This window comes from Harmonia axyridis, chromosome 3, assembly GCF_914767665.1.
Source record: "Harmonia axyridis chromosome 3, icHarAxyr1.1, whole genome shotgun sequence".
Taxonomy (NCBI): domain Eukaryota; kingdom Metazoa; phylum Arthropoda; class Insecta; order Coleoptera; family Coccinellidae; genus Harmonia; species Harmonia axyridis.
Genome location: NC_059503.1, coordinates 54736230 through 54757890, shown reverse-complemented (window position 1 = coordinate 54757890; position 21661 = coordinate 54736230). Strand labels below are relative to the sequence as shown.

Below are 21661 nucleotides of genomic sequence, written 5' to 3'. Positions count from 1 at the left end.
CAACTATTTGTAATCATGTGTTTGTCATTGTGACATTTGATAATAAAGTAATCAATTTATTGAGATTATTAGTAGTTTCTACTACAAAAATATGTGATTAATCTGATATTTGTAAAATCTCTTCAACTATCAACCCTCAGGACAATAAATAATAATTACAATGACAAAATTAACCGTTGAAATCATTAGTTGATATTTCCGTAACATATTTGAATTTGAATAAGAAATATATTAGTGTTCTTGATAAGTATATCTTATGTAAACTGCTTTTATTTGACGATTCATAGATGGATAAATACACAGTTGATTTGGACAAGGTTTTGAATGACTTTGAATATAGTGAGTACAGTTTAGAAAGTGCAAAAGTGAATAGGAATATACAAGATGAAAATCCTAACACCTCTTTCAATACAAATCATTGCAGCAGAAATGATATATCAGTTAAACATTCCATTAATAACGTTTTTCATAGTTTAAATGAATACCTTAGTTCGGATATTAATCCCAAACTTATTGAAAATCCTCAAAAAAAATTCAAAGATATTGATATCCCAAATGAGTCAGAGACATCAAATTCTTGTGCAAAACCTACACCTCCAAAGATGCTTCCACAAACAACAGATACAGCTTATAACTTACTTGTTGATCCTGTCTTTAACAATGCATCTGAAGATAAACAAAATGATTCAAATGAAGATAAGATTAAAGGTACTTCACATAACAGTTTAGTGAATAAGACTGATACATATAGTGATACTTGTGCAATTAATTCTAAACAAGAAATACATGAAAATAAACATGTACCAATTTCCTCTAATATAAGCATACCTACAGAAAATGTACTTGACAATAAGTTACTAGATGAAATGCCTGAAGAAAAGAGCTCTATAAATCTGCAGAATCTAATTCAAGATGAAGCTGAGATTCAGATTGTGACAAAGGTAAGCAATGAAATCTCCCAAGAAATACTAGATAATTCAGGCTGCAAAGGTGTTTGTAATGATGTTACCATATATCAAAATACAGACAAATATTTTGAAAACCTTATGGATGATGAAAAGAAGGAAGAAAATGCATTTATAGATAATTCTGAGATAAGATCAGAAATTCATGAAAATTCGATACCCGAAGACTCTGTCCTTCTTAATAATCAGCTAGATACTGATTGGAATGAAAAATATTTGGAAGATAATAAAAAGGAAATAAAAACAGATAGTATTACAGACCAGCAAAGTATTGAAAATAAAGAAATAGATATGTGGCAAGTAAAGAAAGATCTGAATGAAGAAACTGATCTCAAAATTGAAAAAATCGGATTTAACAATGATGTGGAATTGGATGAAGAAAATATTGAACAGTATTTTCAGGAATTGGAAGAAGAATTAGGAATTCAAATTCAAGAAGAAAATAATGAAATTCAGGAAAAATCAAGTATTCAAAATACTGATTTGAAGATCTTGCAGGAAAATAATCCTTCCTTAATAGAAATAATACATGAAAGTGATAATGACTCATCAATGGAAAGATCTTTCAAGGAAATCAATGTGATAGAATCAGAAGAAAAAGAAATAACCGTGAAAACACTGAGTATTCACAGTGAAGAGGTAGGACAACTAAAACAAGAACCAGAATTAACTTCCAATGATTCCAGCACACATATTCCAACGGAAACCAAGTTGTTGACAACATTTAATGAAACAGATTCTGTTAAAGAAGATATAATATCCACTGTAACTCACTTAGAATCACTTTCAACTATGATAGAATCAGAATCACTTTCAACTATGATGGAACCAGAATCACTTTCAACTATGATAGAACCAGAATCACTTCCAACTATGATGGAACCAGAATCACTTCCAACTATGATGGAACCAGAATCACTTCCAACTATGATGGAACCAGAATCACTTCCAACTATGATGGAACCAGAATCACTTCCAGCTATGATGGAACCAGAATCACTGTCTTCAAAATCAGAAGAACAAATTAATTGTTCTGACAAAATAAAAACTGATTTAAATGAAGAAGTACACATACCATTCGATTCAAATCCTGTTGAACAAACTCTTGAGGATGAACAAGGCAAGAACTCTAGACCACATATATTACCATTAAGTGAGGACGTAACAGAACCCATACGTAAAATAAATTTAATTGGTGAACCAGGCTCAACGCCATACAATAACCTTTACAGCACTAAAGAATTTGAGAAGACTATAACAGAAAGTAGTGGAGATCATAATACCGTAAGAGCCATCTCTCCTACGTATTCTGATGTTTCAACAGATTCTGTTTCGAGTAGTTCTTCAGATGATACTGGAGAATATAATGATGCAGTATCAGAGGTGCCAGATAAAAAAGAAGAGAAAACAGATATGAATATGATGCAGAATAACATGGTTTACCCAGTGGAGACTCCTAGAAGTGACATTACTATGGATAAAGACTTCAAGAACAATCTGAAAACTGGCAATTTAAGAACAGAAGATATTCCAAATACTTCTTGTTCTCCTCCTAATGAAAATGAAGTATCACAGTTGGATAGACAAGATATTGAGGGAGCCTGTGCAATGGTAATTGAGACAAACAATAGCGACATTCAGACAAACATTGAGAAAAACAATGAACAAACGTCATCTAACAATGCTGGAATTGGTAAATAAAACTTTTTTCATTCATATAAGTACCAAAACTTATAATTAATTTATTCATCATAGCTTACTAACTGGATCTTTTTAATAATTTGGATTTTTCTGAGGATTACTTAAGAATTTGTTGAAATTTTTGTATCAAAATCGGTAGCCGATATGAAAAAACTAAAAGAAATCAAAAAGTGTAATACTAGACCAAGTTTCTTTTCACATATTTTCAAACTACTAGTGATCCACAAAAAAAAATTCTGGAGGAAAGCAGTAGACACTGTTTCAGAAAAAATATCACCCTGTAGATTTGCATTCAAAATTAACACATCACATGATGGAAACTTTAAATTTGAATATCTATGTCAAATTTAAGTTAAATATCTTGTGAAGGGAAGGTGCTATGAGAAAAAAATCTCGAAAAAAAATCAAACTTTCAAATCCTGTATCTCCAAAACAAAGTGTTTGCATGCCCATGTTTATATACCTTCAATATAGAAACACCCTATATAAAAAAGTTGTTATGTACACATTTTTTGAGAAACAGAAATAGATGAAAACCATAAATCATTAAAGCATCCAGCTTCAGAGCTGAAGATTTGGAAAATTGATCCATTTCTATTCTTCCTATCATTTCTTAGTAACTCCTGCATTACTGAAAGTAGGTCTTGAAACAGACACATCTTTAGGGCAATTTTTTTTAATGCATTCTGATGGCTCTATCAAAAATTTTTGAAGCGCTTTCATATTCGGATGAAAATATTTTTAAATTTGTCGATTTTGTTCAATTTCATATATATCATGATATATTTTCAAATATTATAACCAAATATCGAACAAAATTTCATTTGTTTTTTTAAAATAACTACTTGAATGATCATTCCCAATTTGAGGATGATCGAATCATCAGAACCCCTCATCTAGATACACTCACAATAACTATAACATCATTACATCCCATTTTTGTTTTAATGTTTTCTATCCTGTCTTTCCTAGGCCTCTGTGAGACCTCTCAGAAGCATATAACTTGTACAAGTTAGATAAACTTAATAAAGTTATTTTTCTTTTAATCAATATCAAGAGGAAAGACGAAATCAATAAAACACTTTCTTTAGTAAGAATTGATAATCCAAGATAGAGTTTAGTTAATAGATGATCTTACAGTCATGAAGTATTTGTCATGGTTACTGAAGAAAAGTTTATAAAACTATAAAAAATATGTAGTTAAAGGTGATTCTCATTTTTAATTTTTTTTTAGATTGGTTAGGAAAACAGGCTCCTCTTTGGATTCCTGATAGTGTAGCAATGAGTTGCCTACATTGTGATATGAAATTCACTGTGATTAAAAGAAGACATCATTGCAGAGCTTGTGGTTTAGTGAGTTTATTTTTAAATAGCTGATTTTATTGATTAAAAAAGAATCCAACAGAAATTGAAGTAACCTCACGGAATCTAAATAGTATTCACTCAGAGTAACTAACATTTAGTATTTGAAGATAGCAACGATGTTGTTGAAACAGCATTAAATAAGAACAAAGAGTTTGTGGACCAGAGTGTGGTTACTTCAACCTTAAGTATAATACTGAGTCCAGTGTATTATTTCATATACAACAAAAATTGATTATGTGTTTCAAAGGCTTTTCTTCAATTATTATTAATTATTAGGTGCTGTGTTCAAAATGCTGCAACCTCAAATTTCGTTTAGAATATTTGAATGCAGAAGCCAGAGTATGCACAAAATGTTTTGAAATTCTTGACAAAGGAATGAACAGCAACTCAGCAGGTGAAGTGTCTCAGGAGTTATCCTCTCCAAGCAGAAATTCGAATGTTACCCAAGATAATCTGGGACAACCAAATCCAAATAATCCTCATGAATATTGCTCTACTATACCACCAACACAGCAAGTTGATCCGGGTGCTGTAGCTGTTCCTTCTGTGATGGTACCAGTTGGAGTATTGAAGAGAAAAGGTGAGGAAAAATACCAAAATATTGGATCCTTTCTGCATATTTTCCCTCCAAATAACTTTCATCAGCAAAATAGTCAATATCTGTTGAAATATAGCAAATAAAAAGAGATAAAACGTCGTCCTTTATATTCTCAGGGTCTAACAAAGGAAGAAGCAATAAAAGTGTTATGTTCTGCGATGGAATTCGTCCTGGCAGTGATTTAACGAACTTGGATACAGATTTCAACTATTCAGAAAATCAAAAATCCGAGAAACTCAAAAAATCTCCAGATAAATCCGCTAGGAGTGGTAGAAATCTTGATATGTTAGATACTGAAACAAAAAGTTTCATTCCAAATGATGAAAGAAGCTTGCCACCTACTGTTACCATATTCAAAACTGGTATGAACGTTAATTTAATATTGAGTTTAATTTAGAGAAATATTTATTTTTTTTTTCAGATATCAAATATTCACCTTGTGCGAACAATTCTAGTGTTGTGGAGGTGTTAAAAAATGAATCATTGACTTTTGCTCTTCAGTCCAATGTTTTTGTTCATGTGAAAATCATAAACAGTAAGTGGATAATTTGATTTTGAAATTTATCTTTATTCAAAAAAAATTCATTTCAGTGGACTGTTGTATTAGTCGTATAGCATGGTGTTTCTCTACAGAAGGTTTGATAAATGTTGGACAGGATGAGATTGTTATTTTACTTGAATTTAAAGAAAAAGAGTCTTTAGTACCGAAAGAAATATTTATGCATTTAAATTTTGTATATTTGGAGGCTGTGAAAGGTGAGAATAAGTCTTATAAATTTAAAATTCTAAATACTTCATACTAAGATGTATGTTTTATCTGATGTAGTTCAGTGTGAACTACGATTGAATTATAGTTACTGTATTTCCATTTTAGTTTAGCGTTTCAAAACTGTGTATTTGTTTCAAGGCAATGCATTTCGAGTGTCGGCATACTAGAACAGTCTGAAAAGCGCCTGTAGTATGATCATATAAGTTTTGTGCTTATAGTAAATCTCCAACAAGTTTGTGACAGCAACCAAACCAGTTTCATTTTGTATGTCTACTTTTTGATCGATTTCAATCTGTCTGTGCTGTGCAAACAGAAAATTTTTATCTTAATCTAACCTAACCTCAAAAAGAATTTTACTTTTATAAATTGCAATCCTATAAATTGACTAATTTTGAACATTATAAAATGGAAATCGAAAGGATTTTAACAAGCACTATCAAAATTTTGTGATCATCACATTCTAATAGAAACCTTGGTAATCATGTAGAATAGGTATATGACCTTGGGACCCGCGAATCCGGTACGTCAAAATGTTAGCTACGTTGCCAGATCGAAAAATGAATCAGGTCATCAAAGTAATGTAAGAAGTTTTTCACTAATTCTATAATAATATCTTTATTTCTAAATATTTGTTCTGATTCTGAATACGACTGTTAATGCTACAAAAAAAATTAATTCTGCAGCCAAGATGTATGTGGAAATGCATTGGCCACTGACAGAACTTCAAATGGAGTGGTTAATAAAATACATTGTTATATCAACATGATAATTGATTCATGTATATAATTTTCTACGCCAAATGTAATTATAGATATTTTGTGAATTAGACAGAGCAATTGTTAGCAGATGTTTTCTGCTTAGTTCTTTCCTTCGAAGCTCTACGAACAAAGTGATTAAAATATTCATATAAATTTTCTGGAATAAATATTAATTTTCAAGAAGTTTATCGAAAACTAGGAGCTCCGAATTGAATGGTAGTAATATATCATTATCAAACAGCCCTCTGCTTGACATAAGCCTAACCTAATAATAAAGAATAAATAAATGCTATTTTCAATCTGGCAACGTAGCTGCCGATTTGACGTAGAAAATTAGAAGTGTTTGGAGGGTCTCAAGGTCATATACCTATTCTATAGTTTATCGAAACCTCATTCAGTGAACAAACTGATTTGCTATTTATTAATTTAAGACATTAATTGAATCAACCCTTGATGCTTCTGACAACAATTTAAAATATTAATTATTAATTGATAAACCAAAAGTAATTTTATTCCATTTACCGATTGTTGGAGTTTTTTCTCCCTGAAAAAGAGTATGTATTTTACTGTGAAACAACACAATTTGAAAAAATGTTTTCGAAATTATTATTTTCTGAATTTATTTTATTTGTTCTTCATTTTCTTGGAGTCAATGCTCTGTACTACATGACTGCCCAAAGGCCTATCTATGTACATAGGCGTACAACTTTGCTTACGCCGTTTTTTTCCGAAATTCGAGGCTTTATTGTAAAAAACTGGTTATACATTTATGATTCAAAGTATTGTCCATCGCTAGTCATTTTTAAAGCGATGCACGAATGGATCCAATTTTTTACTTCTTCATAAGACCGGAAGTACTGGTCAGCCAGGCCGTGTGCCATTAATCAAAACTAGTGATAGTCTGGAGAATACGGCGGATGGGGTAGGAGTTCCCATTTCAACGTTTCCAAGTATGTCTTGACCACTTCCGCAACATGGAAACATTGAAATGCTGTGAAATCACTTTATCATGTCCCTCATTGTATTGCGGCCGTTTGTTTTTCAATGCTCCCACAATGGTCCCACAAAATACTGAGCATGACATTGGAATCGTGAATATTCGGTTTGCCGTCGAGGTGGAAGCATGGCCGGGATATCCCCATGATTATCTGCGCTTGGGATTATAATGAACCCATTTTTCGTCTCCAGTCATAATGCGATGCAGAAATTGCTTCCGTATTTGCCTTGCAAGCAACTGTTCACAAGCAAACAAACATTGTTCAACATCTTTTGGCTTAAACCAGTACGGCAGCCAATTTACGTGTTTCTAAATCATTTTCATGACTTTCGAGCGTTTTGAAATGGCTTATTGCGTTACTCCAAATGATCCTGCCAATTCTTGTTGTGTTTGACACGAGTCTTGATCAGGCAATGCCTCCAATTCTGCATCTTCGAAAACCTTTTTTTCTTTTTTTTTGTGAATCCTTGTAATTGGGTTATTCCTGTTAGGATTCCTGCTTATGTTAAATAAATAAAACCTTCTCTCTTCCACCGCCATGCTGATCTTCAACGTCAAAATTGCCGTTCCTGAAGCGTTGAAACCACTCTCAGCACGTTCTTTCACTAATAGCGGCCTCACCATGGGTATTTGAGAGCATTCAATAAGCCTCAGCCGCAGATTTCTTCATATTAAAGCGGAAAACTAAAACCTCCTGCAAATGACGAGAATTTGGCTCGTAAGCTGACATGTTTAATCGAGAATAACTTTATGATGCAGACACAAATCGACTAATATTTAGTTGGCATTATGTTTACAAATACCTAAGCTTATTGTATGACATCTACGATCTATTTATTTCGACTACCACTTACTGCTACAGCCATCAATTGCAAAACAGCATAAGCAAAGTTGTACACCTAATATTATTTGATTATTCGGCTCAATTCATGTCATAAGTTGAAACTGTCAGCATCTTACCACCGGCGAATATGATCCTTTATTGTGAAAAAACTGGATGTTTGCGTTTTAAATCATCTATGTTCCTAAAATCATTTGCCATATCTGTATAATCTATGTACAATGGCATAATATCTGCATAGCTAAGACTACAATATTCATCCTCAATTTTCAGGAAGTTCAGTAAAAGAGTTAGGAATGTCCCTACATCCAAATTCACCATTTTTGGATTCGAAAAATCATTTTGGTTTTATATATATCAGACCTACCTTTCAATGTTTGCAAAATATAATTATACCGAAAGAACCATATCTCATCGGAATTCTGATTCACAGGTAAGAACATTATTCTATCAAATTTTATAATGTCTAAATACCCTGTGTTAATACTAAAAATAGGCATTTTAAAACAAAAATTACTGAAAATTTCTTTCACGTTTTATCAAGAATTTTTTGTGAAATATCTAAATAATAAATGGAATAGAAATCCTTAGCTTAACTTTGTTTTCAGATGGGAAACGCCTTGGGCTAAACTGTTTCCTTTGCGTTTAGTCCTGCGTTTAGGGGCTGAATATAAATACTACCCCAGCCCGATTATTTCAACCAGAGATAGAGATAGTGTATTTGTTGAAATAGGTCATACTATAATCAATCTACTTGCTGTAAGTTCAGTTTCTTCAAATTGGTTAAAGTTTGGTAATTCTTTTTTAATTTCCTTTCAGGATTTCAGAAATTTCTCTTATACACTACCCCAAATCCGGGGCCTGATGATACATATGGAGGATAAAAACACAACAGTTACTATACCCAAGAACAGATATGACCAAGTACTGAAGAGTCTTTCCAATTCAAGTGACCACATATTGGCATTTGCGGGGAACTTCAGCAGTGTTGCAGATTCTCATTTAGTTTGCATTCAAGATACACAGAGTGCAAGCAATGATTACAGCACACATGCCATAAACATCTGTAACCAACCAAGGAAAGGTAATAATGAGTTCGGTATTTGAAATATCAAAACCTTGTTGTTCTAAACCACTATACTTATTTTGAAAATCTCTTTTTGCGATGTGTATAATATATATACAGGATATTCGAAAGCAAAGCTACACTTTTTCAATGTAAAATCCTGTATATGAATTCAAAATTGGAATGACCAGCTTAAATAATGATAGATTCGTTCAGATCACTTATACCTTACAACAATTAACCAGAAAATGGCGAAAAATTGAAAATATTGAGTTTTTTTAATTGGTAATTGAAGAAACCAGGAACACCGCCGATACAGACAATGTTTTTTTGAATAGACATTGGCTACTCCTATATAGAAAACATCAGCATAAATAATATTTGTACATTAACTACTAATTATACCAAAAACTTACTTATTTCAAATGGCACACCCAGGATTTCTATAAATTGTTGAACGTAAAAGTTAATTTCGAACCGATCTTCATTAAGTTTACCTACCTATAAACCTCATAATTTTTCAGTGGGTGGCATTTAAAATTTAAATATTAATTCTGATCACAATTTTTTTTCTGTTATGTTTTCAGTTGTCAATATAATAACCAGCGTTCATTAAAATTCGTGGTCAAGAGTGCTGTGTAAAAATTCGAGTTGATTTTCTGTGACAACGAGTAGCGCTTAGATGGTACGATATTCTTCCCAGATTCTAAGTATTTAAACAAATGTTGTTGATATGGTACAAGCTAAGCGCTACTAGTAATCATAGAAAATCCACTCGAATTTCTCCACAGCACTCTTGACCACGAATTTAAGTGAACGCTCGTTTATAATTTGGATATAGTGAAATGATTTGCAATATCATTCGCAATTTCTCTTGATTCTGGTGATGTTAAATCGATTACGTCAGACATAATTCACGATTTCAATGCGTAATTATAAATTATTTCAAAATTTTAAAAGTACAATTCAAATTCTGTAATTTGTCAATTTTCGTAACAGTCACACCAACTGCCAAGATACAATATAAAAATCACTAGGATGTATAATCTGAAAATTTCATTGAATCTTGACAATATATCACAAAACTTGACGAAATAGAGAAAATATCGTCTAATACATGTTGTAGAAGGCAATTCCAACACTGATTTGTGTGGGAATAGAAACCCATTCTGCAACTTCTTTTAGAATATTCTATTTGAGAAGTGTTTAATTAAGGTGGATCTTTTTGTATCCTGGTGAAATACTAACAAATTAGACGTTTTTTGATGTTTGATTTCGTTTTTCAATCAGTAACTGGAGCAAGTTTCATTGTATTCAATGGAGCCCTAAAATCTACCAGTGGCTTGACAGCTAAATCAAACATTGTGGAAGACGGACTGATGATACAAATACTACCTGAGCATATGCTACAAGTGAGGGATGCTTTGAAAAGCAAGAAAAATCACACTATCAGATGTGGTTGTATAAACGAAGAGAGTGATGAGACTGTGACAATAATCTGGGGTGAGCCAGATACTAGTTTTAATGTGGGGTGAGTTTACTTCTTAGAAACTAATCCAAAATAGGTTTTCATGCTTTTTCACTTTTCAGGGTGCTTTCTCCTATTGATAACAAAGTATTGACTGGAATACCATCAATAAGAGTTCATAATGGAAAGGATTATACTTGTAATAGCGGTAATCGGCTCATTAGATGGACTGAAGTCTTTATAAGTCAAGGGGGTGAAGAATCATCTAAAAATCAGGATCCAATAGATATTTCAAAAATTTCAGAAAACATATCCAGAGCTACATGTCAGGCACTAGTGAAGTATTTAGATCTTCTTGTTAGCAATAGTTTTTATAAAATCGGATTGAGGACTCACATACATGTGGAAAATGTAAGTATGCATTATTTATACATTTTTCCATAGTTGTAGTTATATACAAAATTTTACTTGTTAAATACATAATGATCGTACTCATAGTCGATACTCCGTGCTTAAGAAGTACTCAAGGCTCTGTGACCTTCTCTTAGTTGTTACTCGGCCACCACCAAGCACTGAAAAATCATTGCTTGGCATTATACTTTGTCAAGTTGGCAAGCTCATATTTCGAGCCACAAATGAATATATGTTCATATTCGGATATAACCTAACCTAAAATTGTTTTCTGTCATTTTATCTCATAACATTACTTGAAATAGTAATTATTTGGGTTCGGTGATAGCAATTATACATGTTTGTAAAAAAAAAAGATATGGCTGATTGGGAACATGAGCGTTAAGAATTTTTTGAATTCATTGACTTGAAATATTATTATAAAAAATTGTTTGATCATCATAATTTTCTAGGTTTCTTATTCGGCTGGTTCAAATAATGTAATATTACCACCAATTTATATGAAGAGTTTGGACAATGAGCTGATACCTGTTCTTCATAGAATAGCTTCGAATAACATAACAGAACAACCTATAATTTTGGAGCTGATATTTCGCATCCTAAATATATAATGTTCTAGTATTTTTAGACCCTTAAAGTCAATATGTAATTGTTATTAGCTATATTTTCCTTACAAAGTGTAGTATTGTAAAGTTTAGAGTGTTTCCAAAAGGATCTGACTGGTTTAAAAATTTATATACCAAAAAATTGTGAAGATTCAAAACATACTTTATATATTGTGATATTCTTTAACACTCTGTATAACTTACTAAATGCTTATTTAGTTTGTGCACTAATTTGGTTTTAGAGGTTTTCAGCTATTTATATATTATTTTAATAACTGTTAAATTTAGATATGTTAATAAATGAAAATATATTTATCAATTATGATTATCACAGGAATTTTTCAAATAGTTGAGAATAAGTGTCGTTATGATATTTCAAAGGTTTTTTCTCAAACTCTAGAATTTTTTCTCTATCTAATTGTTTGAGTTTTTCCAAATTCTTCAATAATCTGTTCTTCAAAACTATTGCTCGAGCAAAATGAATAAATTTATTTAATATTAGGTATCGATAAAACCAGGGTTCAATGCAGTAATCTTCAGTATTCGTATTGAGTTTCTGAAAAGAGGAGTTTGAATCAATGAATCAATATCTATGATTATTAACTTGCTTCATGAATATTCCGGACAAGCCTTTTCCTTTGCTTTCTTCCATTCATATCATAATTATCGATTTTTTCTTGGATCTCTTCAATTGCTTCATTTTCCTAAAAAGTTTCATTTTATAGTATTCGATAATCAATTAAATCATGTGTTTTCTGAAAATTTAATTTCAGTTTTAATAAATAAAAACTAAAAATCAAATTGTCTGTTGAAATGGATCGGCAAATCAAAGCTTAGTCTGCAAATGGGATTGATATTATCTAGGGACAGTTATTGGCCTCATACACCCTCATACGAACAATATATTGAGTCAATACTAATAATACCTCAATAATATTGGCCATATGAGGACCCCATTAGATAAGCTGTTATATATATACAGCTTTTCTTTATTGTTTGGAAAAATAGGTCGGCTTTCAAGCAAATCAACTTGGTTTTCTTACAGTTCCTTTTCTTTTGAAATGGAAAAAATCACCACTAATTCTTTCAATGAAATTTTCATAATCTTTCAGTAGTTTCACTTTAGATGTTAAGAAAGTTTGTTCATTGAATTCTTGATACTTTTTTGAAATTTCAGAAAACTCATTATATTTTTCTTGATAAATTTTTGCATCTTCATCTTGATAATTGCCAGTAGGATTAATGAGATCATAATCAGGTCTGGAGATGATTTTCTTTTCTAAAATTTTTTTGTTGACTTGATCGATGTTTAGTGGCTTCAAATTCATATTCTGCATTATCCCATTAAGTTTTGAAATATTTTATTGAAGTTTCAGAAATAATTTGTCAATAGATACTGGTGAAGCCACCGATTAGATTTTGTTTTAAAAGCTTTCAAAAATTTCAGATGAAAGCAAACTCGGTATTGGGGAAACTTCCCTTTCTTTCTATGAGTGTCGCTGTATAATGAAATGGCGATATTTCCAAAAAGCTTGTGACGTCGACTTTCTTCGGATTGTTGATGGTATACTCTTTCCCTTCTATATTACCTCGGGTGCCAATTGCGATAGGTTTTATAAGGTTGCAATTCCTTACGTCGCTCACTATTATAGACCCTGGGTAGCTTTTAAACAGTTGGAGAAGGGTTCGCTTCAATCTAAGGTAAGAGCGATTGACCAGTGGTGATTTCTTTCACTAAATGGCAGTAAATGTCTATGAGACAAATAAAAACACTCTGACGAAACACACTATATTTAACACTATTCGTTCCCTTATGTACAACACCAAATTATATACAATAATGCAAGAGGCTACTAAACATTAAAAGCAAATATTTACTATGCAACACGGTACGGAAGAAGACGTATATCATGGCTTAAAAATTTAAGGACATGGTTCTCGAAAACTACTACCGAGTTATTCAGAGCGGCCGTGAATAAAGTTATCATATCCAGGATGATCGCCAATATTCGGAACGAATAGGCACCCGAAGAAGAAGAACGGTACGGAACGAGAACTAAGCGAGGTGAGCAGGTGGCGTATATCAAGCAGCAGAAATGAGTGAGCAGGCAAATTGAGCAATGGTGAAAACGGTTAAGTGCGGACAAGCATGGAAAGCATGCAGAATGGCTTGTGAAATGCAGTCTAATAAGTCAGATATCACAACCTATCCTGTGTTCCGTACGGTCTAGTTTGATACCTATATAGCCTGAACAATATATTCGAATCAGGTCTTGTATCGACGCATCCACCAAAATGGATATCAAGGGAATTAGGGCAAAATACTCTGTCGATAATGCGACTGTGATCCGGAGATCAAAAATGATCGACCCCTCTCCCCGAGATAAAGAGTTCTGCCTGGTGATCCCAAATAAGAGTTGCTCGCAATAAGAGACCCGACACACAGACTCCACTTGAGAAAGTTGGATCTAAGGAATAAATCTTAATCAGGGTATACCTCAGCGCATCCACCAATTCATGACTCGAGTCAGACCGAACAGGGTAATTCGCCGTAAAGGCCACGGTGGTCCGGAGAACGGACATAAGCGACCCTTCTCCCCAATATAAGGAGTTCTGCCTGGTGGTCCCAAATAAGAGTTGCTCGCAATAAGGGACCCGACAGACCGACTCCACTTGAAAAAGAAAGATCTAAGAAATAAATTTCACTCAAGGTATACCTCGTCGCATCCACCAATTCACGACTCGAGTCAGACCGGACAGGGTAATTAGCCTAAAAGAGCGCAGTGATCCGGAGATCAGAATTAAGCGACCCCTCTCCCCAAGATAAGGAGTTCTGCCTGGTGGTCTCAAATAAGAGTTGCTCGCAATAAGGGACCCGACAGACCGACTCCACTTGAAAAAGAAAGATCTAAGAAATAAATTTCACTCAAGGTATACCTCGTCGCATCCACCAATTCACGACTCGAGTCAGACCGGACAGGGTAATTAGCCTAAAAGAGCGCAGTGATCCGGAGATCAGAATTAAGCGACCCCTCTCCCCAAGATAAGGAGTTCTGCCTGGTGGTCTCAAATAAGAGTTGCTCGCAATAGGAGACCCGACAGACCGAGTCCACTTGAGAAAGTTGGATCTAAGGAATAAATTCCACTCAGGGTATACCTCTGCGCATCCACCAATTCACGACTCGAGCCAGACCGAACAGGGTAATCAGAATTGAGTGACCCCTCTCCCCAAGATGAGGAGTTTTGCCTGGTGGTCCCAATTAAGAGTTGCTCGCAATAAGGAACCCGACAAACTGACTCCACTTGAAAAAGAAAGATCTTAGAAATGAATTTCACTCAGGGTATACCTTGGCGCATCCAACAATTCACGACTCGAGTCAGACCGGACAGGGTAATCAGCCTAAAATAGCGCAGTGATCCGTAGATCAGAATTGAGCGACCCCTCTCCCCAAGATAAGGAGTTTTGCCTGGTGGTCCCAAATAAGAGTTGCTCGCAATAAGGAACCCGACAGACTGACTCCACTTGAAAAAGAAAGATCTTAGAAATGAATTTCACTCAGGGTATACCTCGGCGCATCCACCAATTCACGACTCGAGTCAGACCGGACAGGGTAATTTGCCGAAAAGGCGGTGATCCGGAGATCGGAAAAAAGCAACCCTTCTCCCCAATATCAGGAGCTTTGCCTGGTGGTCCCAAATAAGAGTTGCTCGCAATAAGGAACCCTACAGACCGACTCCACTCGAGAAAGTCGGATCTAAGAAATAAATTCCACTCTGGGTATACCTCGGCGCATCCACCAATTCACGACACGTTCATATTGAATTTCTATGCGGACTTCTATATTTTACCTGAGCCCTTAGTTAATAGTTGGCCTGCTAGTGTTAGTTCTTAGCTCTTAGGAAACGTGCATAAACGCCCTCATTGATTTGTAAGTGTTCAATTCTTAGTTCTTAGGTTTAGTCTTAGTTCTTAGGCCTGTCGCATAAATCCACCATTAGTTCTTAGGAATGGTACATAAACGCACCATTAGAATATAGGAACGGATAGGGCACGCCAAGAAGAAGAAGAATATAGGATAGTAATACTACAACCATAGACCTAATATTAAAAATGGTACATAGACCTAATCAAATTATGATACACAGATTAGTCTGTGATATTAGGTCTATGAAATGATATAAGGTTTGATGTGTCGATGGTCTCAACCAAGCACATGGTAAAGGAGTGAAGAAGAAGAAAAATGATATTAGGTCTATGACTGCAACCGATATTTTAGAGATATTCTGTGATCTGTGGGGTCAATTAAAAAACAATAACACATTAAATTTCAGAAGGAAGTGATGGAAACTTTATGAATGAAAAACAAGCTGAGAGATGCGTGCAATAATCTGGAAAATTACTAACGTTCCTAAAACGTTCTACAAATCCATATTCACTAAATACGAAAGATGTCGTACAAGCATAATATCTCTTACATACAACCACTTTCTAGATTCTGGTTACATAGCAGATGTATTCATGGAACCACTTTTCTGGACTGTAGATAACTTTGCTAGTGTTCTAGGACCTCTTTTTGTTATAGCTGTAACTGGTTTAACAGCAAGTGTTGTGTTCATAGCATACTGGATAGGTCTTCCTTACTGGTGGGAAAGAAACCCCCATATATGTGTTATTTTGATTATAATTGGACATTGGCTTCTAGTAAATGTAGTATTTCATTATTATAAAGCTGTGGTAACACCACCAGGCTATCCACCTCAAGGTGAACTGCTTACAGAGGCTGTTAGTATATGTAAAAAATGTATTGCACCGAAACCTCCAAGAGCACACCATTGCTCAGTTTGTAACAAATGTATTCTCAAGATGGATCATCACTGTCCTTGGCTAAATAATTGTGTAGGCTTTAAAAACCATCGATATTTTTTTCTTTATATGGTGTATACAGTCATTGGTGTACTGTTTATTATAATAGCAGGCTTTGATATAGGATATAATGTAATAATTAATTTGAATGCAGATGAAGAATTAGATGGACATCCTGTAAGATTGAATAAATCTGGAATGTTTGTTCCAGTTGAACACAAAGAATACATTGAGAAAGAACCATTTAATGATATATATCATCAAAACATTATTAGAGATATAAATCCTCTCAATGAGTATTTATATAATCCTTCTAAAAGACGATGCATAGTTTACATGGTACTCATTAATTTGAGTGTATTGATTGCATTAGGTTCTTTGAGTTATTGGCATTATAATCTTATTAGGAAAGGTGAAACGAGTATTGAAGCACATATAAATAAAATGGAGACAAAAAGACTTGCCCAATTAGGTGCAAAGTATGTTAATCCTTATGACTTTGGATATAAAAAGAATTGGAGACTTTTCTTAGGCCTAGTAAGAGGTAGGAAATTTTTTAAAAACATAATTCTTCCTTCAGGTCATAAACCTATTGGCAATGGTCTTATATGGTATACTGTTATGGAAAATCATGAAGACTGGTCCTAACTTGTTTATATTTTTCTTGGAAAATATTCTTCTTCCGCCTTAGAATATATATTTGATATGAATGCTGAAGATAATCTGATTCAATGAATAATAGAGGATTAGGAATATTCAATTGAAATTGGAAACTTCTAGGCTTTTAAGCCCTAGTCTTCAAGACATTTTAATCAATTAAAAATAAGTCACCTTAATCTTTCTAACAAATGTGTTGGGCATCTTTGAAATTATCATGGTCAAAATACAATTTGGGATTAAAATGCCTGAAACTTTAATTTCAATATTCAAACTGGTCATGAAAGCCTTCATCAATATATACTTATATTCAGTCATAAGATCCACGTTTTGATCTGGAAGAAAAATGTATCCTCTAGAATCTAGATAGAGGAAATCATTCATCTAAGAGGTTGAGAATGTATATAATATATGACATTCTCTTTTCACTCTTCTTTATTTTGTATATGTTTATTGTAAATTTTCAAGTTAATAGTATAAAAAACTTCCATGGGGCTATAATATACAATTGTGAAAGATTTCAATTCAGTTACCTTGATGAAAATTCAGGAATAAAACTTATCTGGTATCGAAATATATTATTCACTATAAGGAAAACTACTTCCTAATGGTCAGTTGCACCATTCGCCTAAACATTGATTACTTTCTGATTTTTCTTAAGAAATCTGAAAGTAATCAATCTTTAGGGAAATGGTGCAACTGGCCATAAGGAAGTTGAATTTTATTGGAAAATATTGGTATTAATCATAGTGGCTGAGTAAATGCTTTCATCTTTATGAATAACACACTTTGTGATATTCTAGGTGCAAGTTTTTAATAAAATGGAAATATTTATTGTATTTTGTATTCAATAAATATTAATCATGAATTAATAATTATCCAGATTGGGATTCTGATAATATTAATTATAAAACTGAATTTATTCCTACTTGTAGGAAAGAAATGAAATATACAGTTGTAGTTGCAATTATATTATAATTTTGACAAATTGTAGATAAAAGATTGGTTTTATATATAACATCAGTCTTTCAAAAATTATATATTCATATAAAATAAATCTTCTCCAATACAAAAATACACTGTCTTCACCCGTGGCACAACAATTCATTATATTTATTTGTAGCAATTTCAAATCCTAGAGTGCCAATTCCTTAATAAGGTTCCCACAAATAACGAGTTTTTGAATTTCTGAAGTTCCCTCGTATATTTCAGTAATTCTTGCATCCCTATAGAACCTTTCTGCAGGCATATCAGATACATACCTAAAAAAAACATTATATTTCAAGATAGTTCACAAAATTCAGTTATCCTTCGATAGAAAAAAATTAAGAGGATATCCATGTTGAAAAAAAAATGTTGAAGTGACTTTTAGCCTTCAGTATTTATGAAAAGAATCTTTAGCTGGGAGTATCCAGAATATTTGTTTGATGATAGGTTTTTTAATAGATTTTCATTTCTACTCAATCTAACATAAATTGAGAATTTCAATGAATTAAGAAATTATTTTACCAAAACTCACCCCATTCCTCCCAAAATTTGTATACATTGGTGACTCAATGCTGTAGCAGCTTCACTAGCAGCCAATTTGGCCATGGCAGCTTCCTTTGTATAATTCATTTTATTGTCTTTCAACCAAGCAGCTCTCCATGTTAAAAGTCTGGCAGATTCAAGCTGAAGAGCCATTTCTGCAAGTTTGTTTTGAATGGTCTGCAGCTTCAATATGGGTTTGCCAAATGCAAGACGCTTTGAAGCATATTCTGCAGCTACTTCAAGTGACGCTTGAGCTATCCCCAATGCTTGGGAAGCTATACCTATTCGGCCAGCATCTAGAGTCATCATTGCAATCTACAATTGTTCAGTTGAGATAAGATATTCAAGATAAATAAGAAATAATACTTTTACCTTGAATCCTAACCCGAGACTACCTAACAAGTTTTCCTTAGGTACTTGACAGTCCTCAAAAATCAGAGAACATGTGGAAGAACCTCTTATCCCCAACTTGTCTTCCTTCTTACCAAGATCTAAGCCTTTGATTGGTTTGGGTAGGAGAAATGCAGAAATTCCTTAAACAATTTTCATCTTAGATATATTTTTGAGGAATACTGTTGTTTATTTGTAAGGTGAATTTGATTTCAGGGTTAATACTGAATATATTTATTGTTTATTATAGAATTGTCATATGAGGCAACGTTTCAGGCAGTGCCCTTTTTCTTTGTAAGGTGAAATTTGTTGTTTATTTACCCTTATGCTTCAAACTTTTGTCGGTAGTGGCAAATACAATAACTGCTTCACTTTCATAGCCATTTGTTATCCAACACTTGGTGCCGTTTAAAACAAAGTTACTTCCATCTGTTTTTGCAATTGTAGAGGCTGCACCAGCATCCGAACCATTTCCTGGTTCAGAAAGTGCAAAACAGCCAACCTAAAAATTTTTAATTATGTTCAGAGGAAAAAAATAATTCAGATCATAACTTGATACTTTTTTTAATTTTATTGGTGACTTACTTTTTCCCCTGTTAAGAAAGGCCTGATGAATTTTTCTTTTTGTTCTTCATTTCCCCATTTCTCTATAGGCCCTAAATATAAAGAGTTATTAACGGACATTATAACACCAGCACTTGCGCAACTGTAAAAGATAAAATATTAGAAAAGTAATTTAAAGTATGATTAATTAATCATTTTCTTTGAAGAAAAGACTTATCGAGTAGGAAAATTTGGAATGAAAAACCTGAAGTAGGCAATCAAAATTTAAAGAAACTAAGAACAAAAACAGAATGTTTTCAAAAACTTATAATTGAATATAAGAAGTTGTCAAGTATACAATTTGGCTTGTAGTAAGTTCAGTATATTCAAGATATGTAAATAAGTATCAAAAAAGTTTTGCTTCATGTCTTTGAAACTGAATATTTTTTCAAGATGTTTTGATGAGATAGTTTAATCTAATTATAAATTATATCACCTTTGTTAATGTAAGAAATCATAGTGATTCTTACCCCCTGGAAATTTCCTCCATAGCGATCGCATAAGCCAAATAATCAAGTCCCGTACCGCCTAAGGATTCAGGAACAGATATCCCCATCAAGCCCAATTCCCCCATTTTTTTTATTTGTTCTTTTGGATACAAATGTTCCCTATCAGTTTTTGCAGCTATAGGTTTTAACTCTCCATCTGCAAAGTCTCTGCATGTCTTCTGAAGCATTTGATGGGTTTCGGGCAATGAAGCCAAGGAAGCGATACCTCTACATTTCGCAGAGTTGGCTGTGAAATCACCTCTGATTGAAGGGAATATAAATCGAATTGAAATCTAGCTTACCCAGTTTTGGAATTATTTTATTGAACAAAGCCATTATTCTCAATAAAAAATAAAGGGTATACCAAAGTTATTCTACTTATTTTAATTCAATGCAATGCATTAAATTATAAAAACCAGATTACTCTGATTTATTTAAAAATAAACTTTGAACCCAAAGTTGATTTATTGTTCAAGTACAAATTGTTTTAACTGGTTAATAAAATATATGGAGATGGCCAAATTTTAATTGTTGTAGAATCCAAAAATAGAATTAAAATCATTGCAAATTTTACAATATTGATCATTTATTTCATCAGAAAATATGTATAAAATAGAATTCATGTAAGAAATTTCAATTTTTGAGGTACGCCCTCTTTCAGAGGATTTTGGAGTTTCGTCCTGAGAGGAATGATGAAATCATCAATATGGCACTCAGAAGTCCCTGCCTCTTACACCTTACACCTCTTATACGCTCTATTAGTGATGACGTCACACACCGCCATTTTAGTTCTCCTGTCAGTGTTCGGAATCCAAACAAACAAATACGCTCTATTAGTGTGACGTCACACACCGCCATTTTTAGTTCTCCTGTCAGTATTCGGAATCCAAACAAATAAATTGTCATTCAAATTATTACGGTGTCGTTGAAGGATTTGGCTTATTCTCATAAATAAGAGCTAGTATTTGAGGAACGATTTCAGTATTAATTGATAGACAGAAGGAACGAGGTTAATACCAGTAAGTTTGAATACTGAATCATTCCCCAGATTTTGTAAAAAGCCGTGTTTATTAGTTAAACTTCAAGTTCGAACTTACTGGTATTAATCTCGTTCCTTCTCTCTATTAATTAATACTGAAATCGTTCCTTAAATAATCTTATTTATCAAAATAAGCCAATTTCTTAAACGACAACGTACTAATTTGAATGACAATTTTTTTGTTTGGATTCCGAACACTGACAGGAGAACTTAAATGGCGGTGTGTGACGTCATCACTAATAGAGCGTATTGTCATTCAAATTAGTACGTTGTCGTTGAAGAAATTGGCTTATTTTGATAAATAAGATTATTTAAGAAACGATTTTACTATTAATTGATAGACAGAAGGAACGAGATTAATGCCAGTAAGTTCGAACTTGAAGTTCAACTAATAAACACGGCTTTTTACAAAATCTGGGGAATGATTCAGTATTCAAACTTACTGGTATTAACCTCGTTCCTTCTGTCTATCAATTAATAGTAAAATCGTTTCTTAAATAATCTTATTTATCAAAATAAGCTTCCTGATACGGTCCCTGTTGTTAA

The 21661-nt window shown here is 33.1% G+C and overlaps 4 protein-coding genes across 4 annotated transcripts; 2 read left to right on the top strand and 2 right to left on the bottom strand.

Moving 5' to 3' along the window:
• The first annotated feature begins 17 nt into the window (after positions 1 to 17).
• LOC123676912 (zinc finger FYVE domain-containing protein 9) lies at positions 18 to 11872 on the top strand. The gene is made up of 12 exons (XM_045613224.1): positions 18 to 2658; positions 3901 to 4019; positions 4308 to 4611; positions 4746 to 4991; positions 5051 to 5164; positions 5221 to 5385; positions 8268 to 8427; positions 8603 to 8753; positions 8814 to 9078; positions 10351 to 10591; positions 10651 to 10939; positions 11392 to 11872. The coding sequence occupies exons 1-12, from the start codon at positions 288 to 290 to the stop codon at positions 11548 to 11550; spliced, it is 4584 nt and encodes a 1527-aa protein (XP_045469180.1). The 5' UTR covers positions 18 to 287; the 3' UTR covers positions 11551 to 11872.
• Positions 11834 to 12948, bottom strand: LOC123676915. Its single transcript, XM_045613240.1, has 3 exons — positions 12588 to 12948; positions 12153 to 12248; positions 11834 to 12100 (listed from the first exon to the last, which is right to left on the bottom strand). Exons 1-3 carry the CDS (start codon positions 12879 to 12881, stop codon positions 11873 to 11875), a joined length of 618 nt encoding a protein of 205 aa, XP_045469196.1. The 5' UTR covers positions 12882 to 12948; the 3' UTR covers positions 11834 to 11872.
• Positions 12949 to 15802: 2854 nt separating this feature from the next.
• On the top strand, positions 15803 to 17988 carry LOC123676911 (palmitoyltransferase ZDHHC16A). Its single transcript, XM_045613223.1, has one exon. It carries the CDS (start codon positions 15920 to 15922, stop codon positions 17054 to 17056), a length of 1137 nt encoding a protein of 378 aa, XP_045469179.1. The 5' UTR covers positions 15803 to 15919; the 3' UTR covers positions 17057 to 17988.
• Positions 17989 to 18020: 32 nt separating this feature from the next.
• On the bottom strand, positions 18021 to 20561 carry LOC123676910 (short-chain specific acyl-CoA dehydrogenase, mitochondrial). Its single transcript, XM_045613222.1, has 7 exons — positions 20379 to 20561; positions 20059 to 20323; positions 19571 to 19691; positions 19307 to 19487; positions 18968 to 19128; positions 18585 to 18910; positions 18021 to 18327 (listed from the first exon to the last, which is right to left on the bottom strand). The coding sequence occupies exons 1-7, from the start codon at positions 20410 to 20412 to the stop codon at positions 18201 to 18203; spliced, it is 1215 nt and encodes a 404-aa protein (XP_045469178.1). The 5' UTR covers positions 20413 to 20561; the 3' UTR covers positions 18021 to 18200.
• Positions 20562 to 21661: the final 1100 nt, after the last annotated feature.

What these genes read in the sequence shown, in the direction of transcription:
- LOC123676910 (XM_045613222.1), bottom strand. Translation starts at nt 20,412, where the DNA reads ATGGCTTTGTTCAATAAAATAATTCCAAAACTGG. An exon ending in CTTTCTTAACAGGGGAAAAA is followed by an intron (nt 19,488 to 19,570) that starts GTAAGTCACCAA and finishes AAAAATTTTTAG; the next exon opens with GTTGGCTGTTTTGCACTTTC. An exon ending in CAAAAGTTTGAAGCATAAGG is followed by an intron (nt 19,129 to 19,306) that starts GTAAATAAACAA and finishes AAATTGTTTAAG; the next exon opens with GAATTTCTGCATTTCTCCTA.
- LOC123676912 (XM_045613224.1), top strand. Translation starts at nt 288, where the DNA reads ATGGATAAATACACAGTTGATTTGGACAAGGTTTTGAATGACTTTGAA. An exon ending in TGGAGTATTGAAGAGAAAAG is followed by an intron (nt 4,612 to 4,745) that starts GTGAGGAAAAAT and finishes TTATATTCTCAG; the next exon opens with GGTCTAACAAAGGAAGAAGC. An exon ending in CTATAATCAATCTACTTGCT is followed by an intron (nt 8,754 to 8,813) that starts GTAAGTTCAGTT and finishes ATTTCCTTTCAG; the next exon opens with GATTTCAGAAATTTCTCTTA.
- LOC123676911 (XM_045613223.1), top strand. Translation starts at nt 15,920, where the DNA reads ATGCGTGCAATAATCTGGAAAATTACTAACGTTCCTAAAACGTTCTAC.
- LOC123676915 (XM_045613240.1), bottom strand. Translation starts at nt 12,881, where the DNA reads ATGCAGAATATGAATTTGAAGCCACTAAACATCGATCAAGTCAACAAA. An exon ending in ATTTCAAAAGAAAAGGAACT is followed by an intron (nt 12,249 to 12,587) that starts GTAAGAAAACCA and finishes GAAACTTTTTAG; the next exon opens with GAAAATGAAGCAATTGAAGA. An exon ending in TTGTCCGGAATATTCATGAA is followed by an intron (nt 12,101 to 12,152) that starts GCAAGTTAATAA and finishes TCCTCTTTTCAG; the next exon opens with AAACTCAATACGAATACTGA.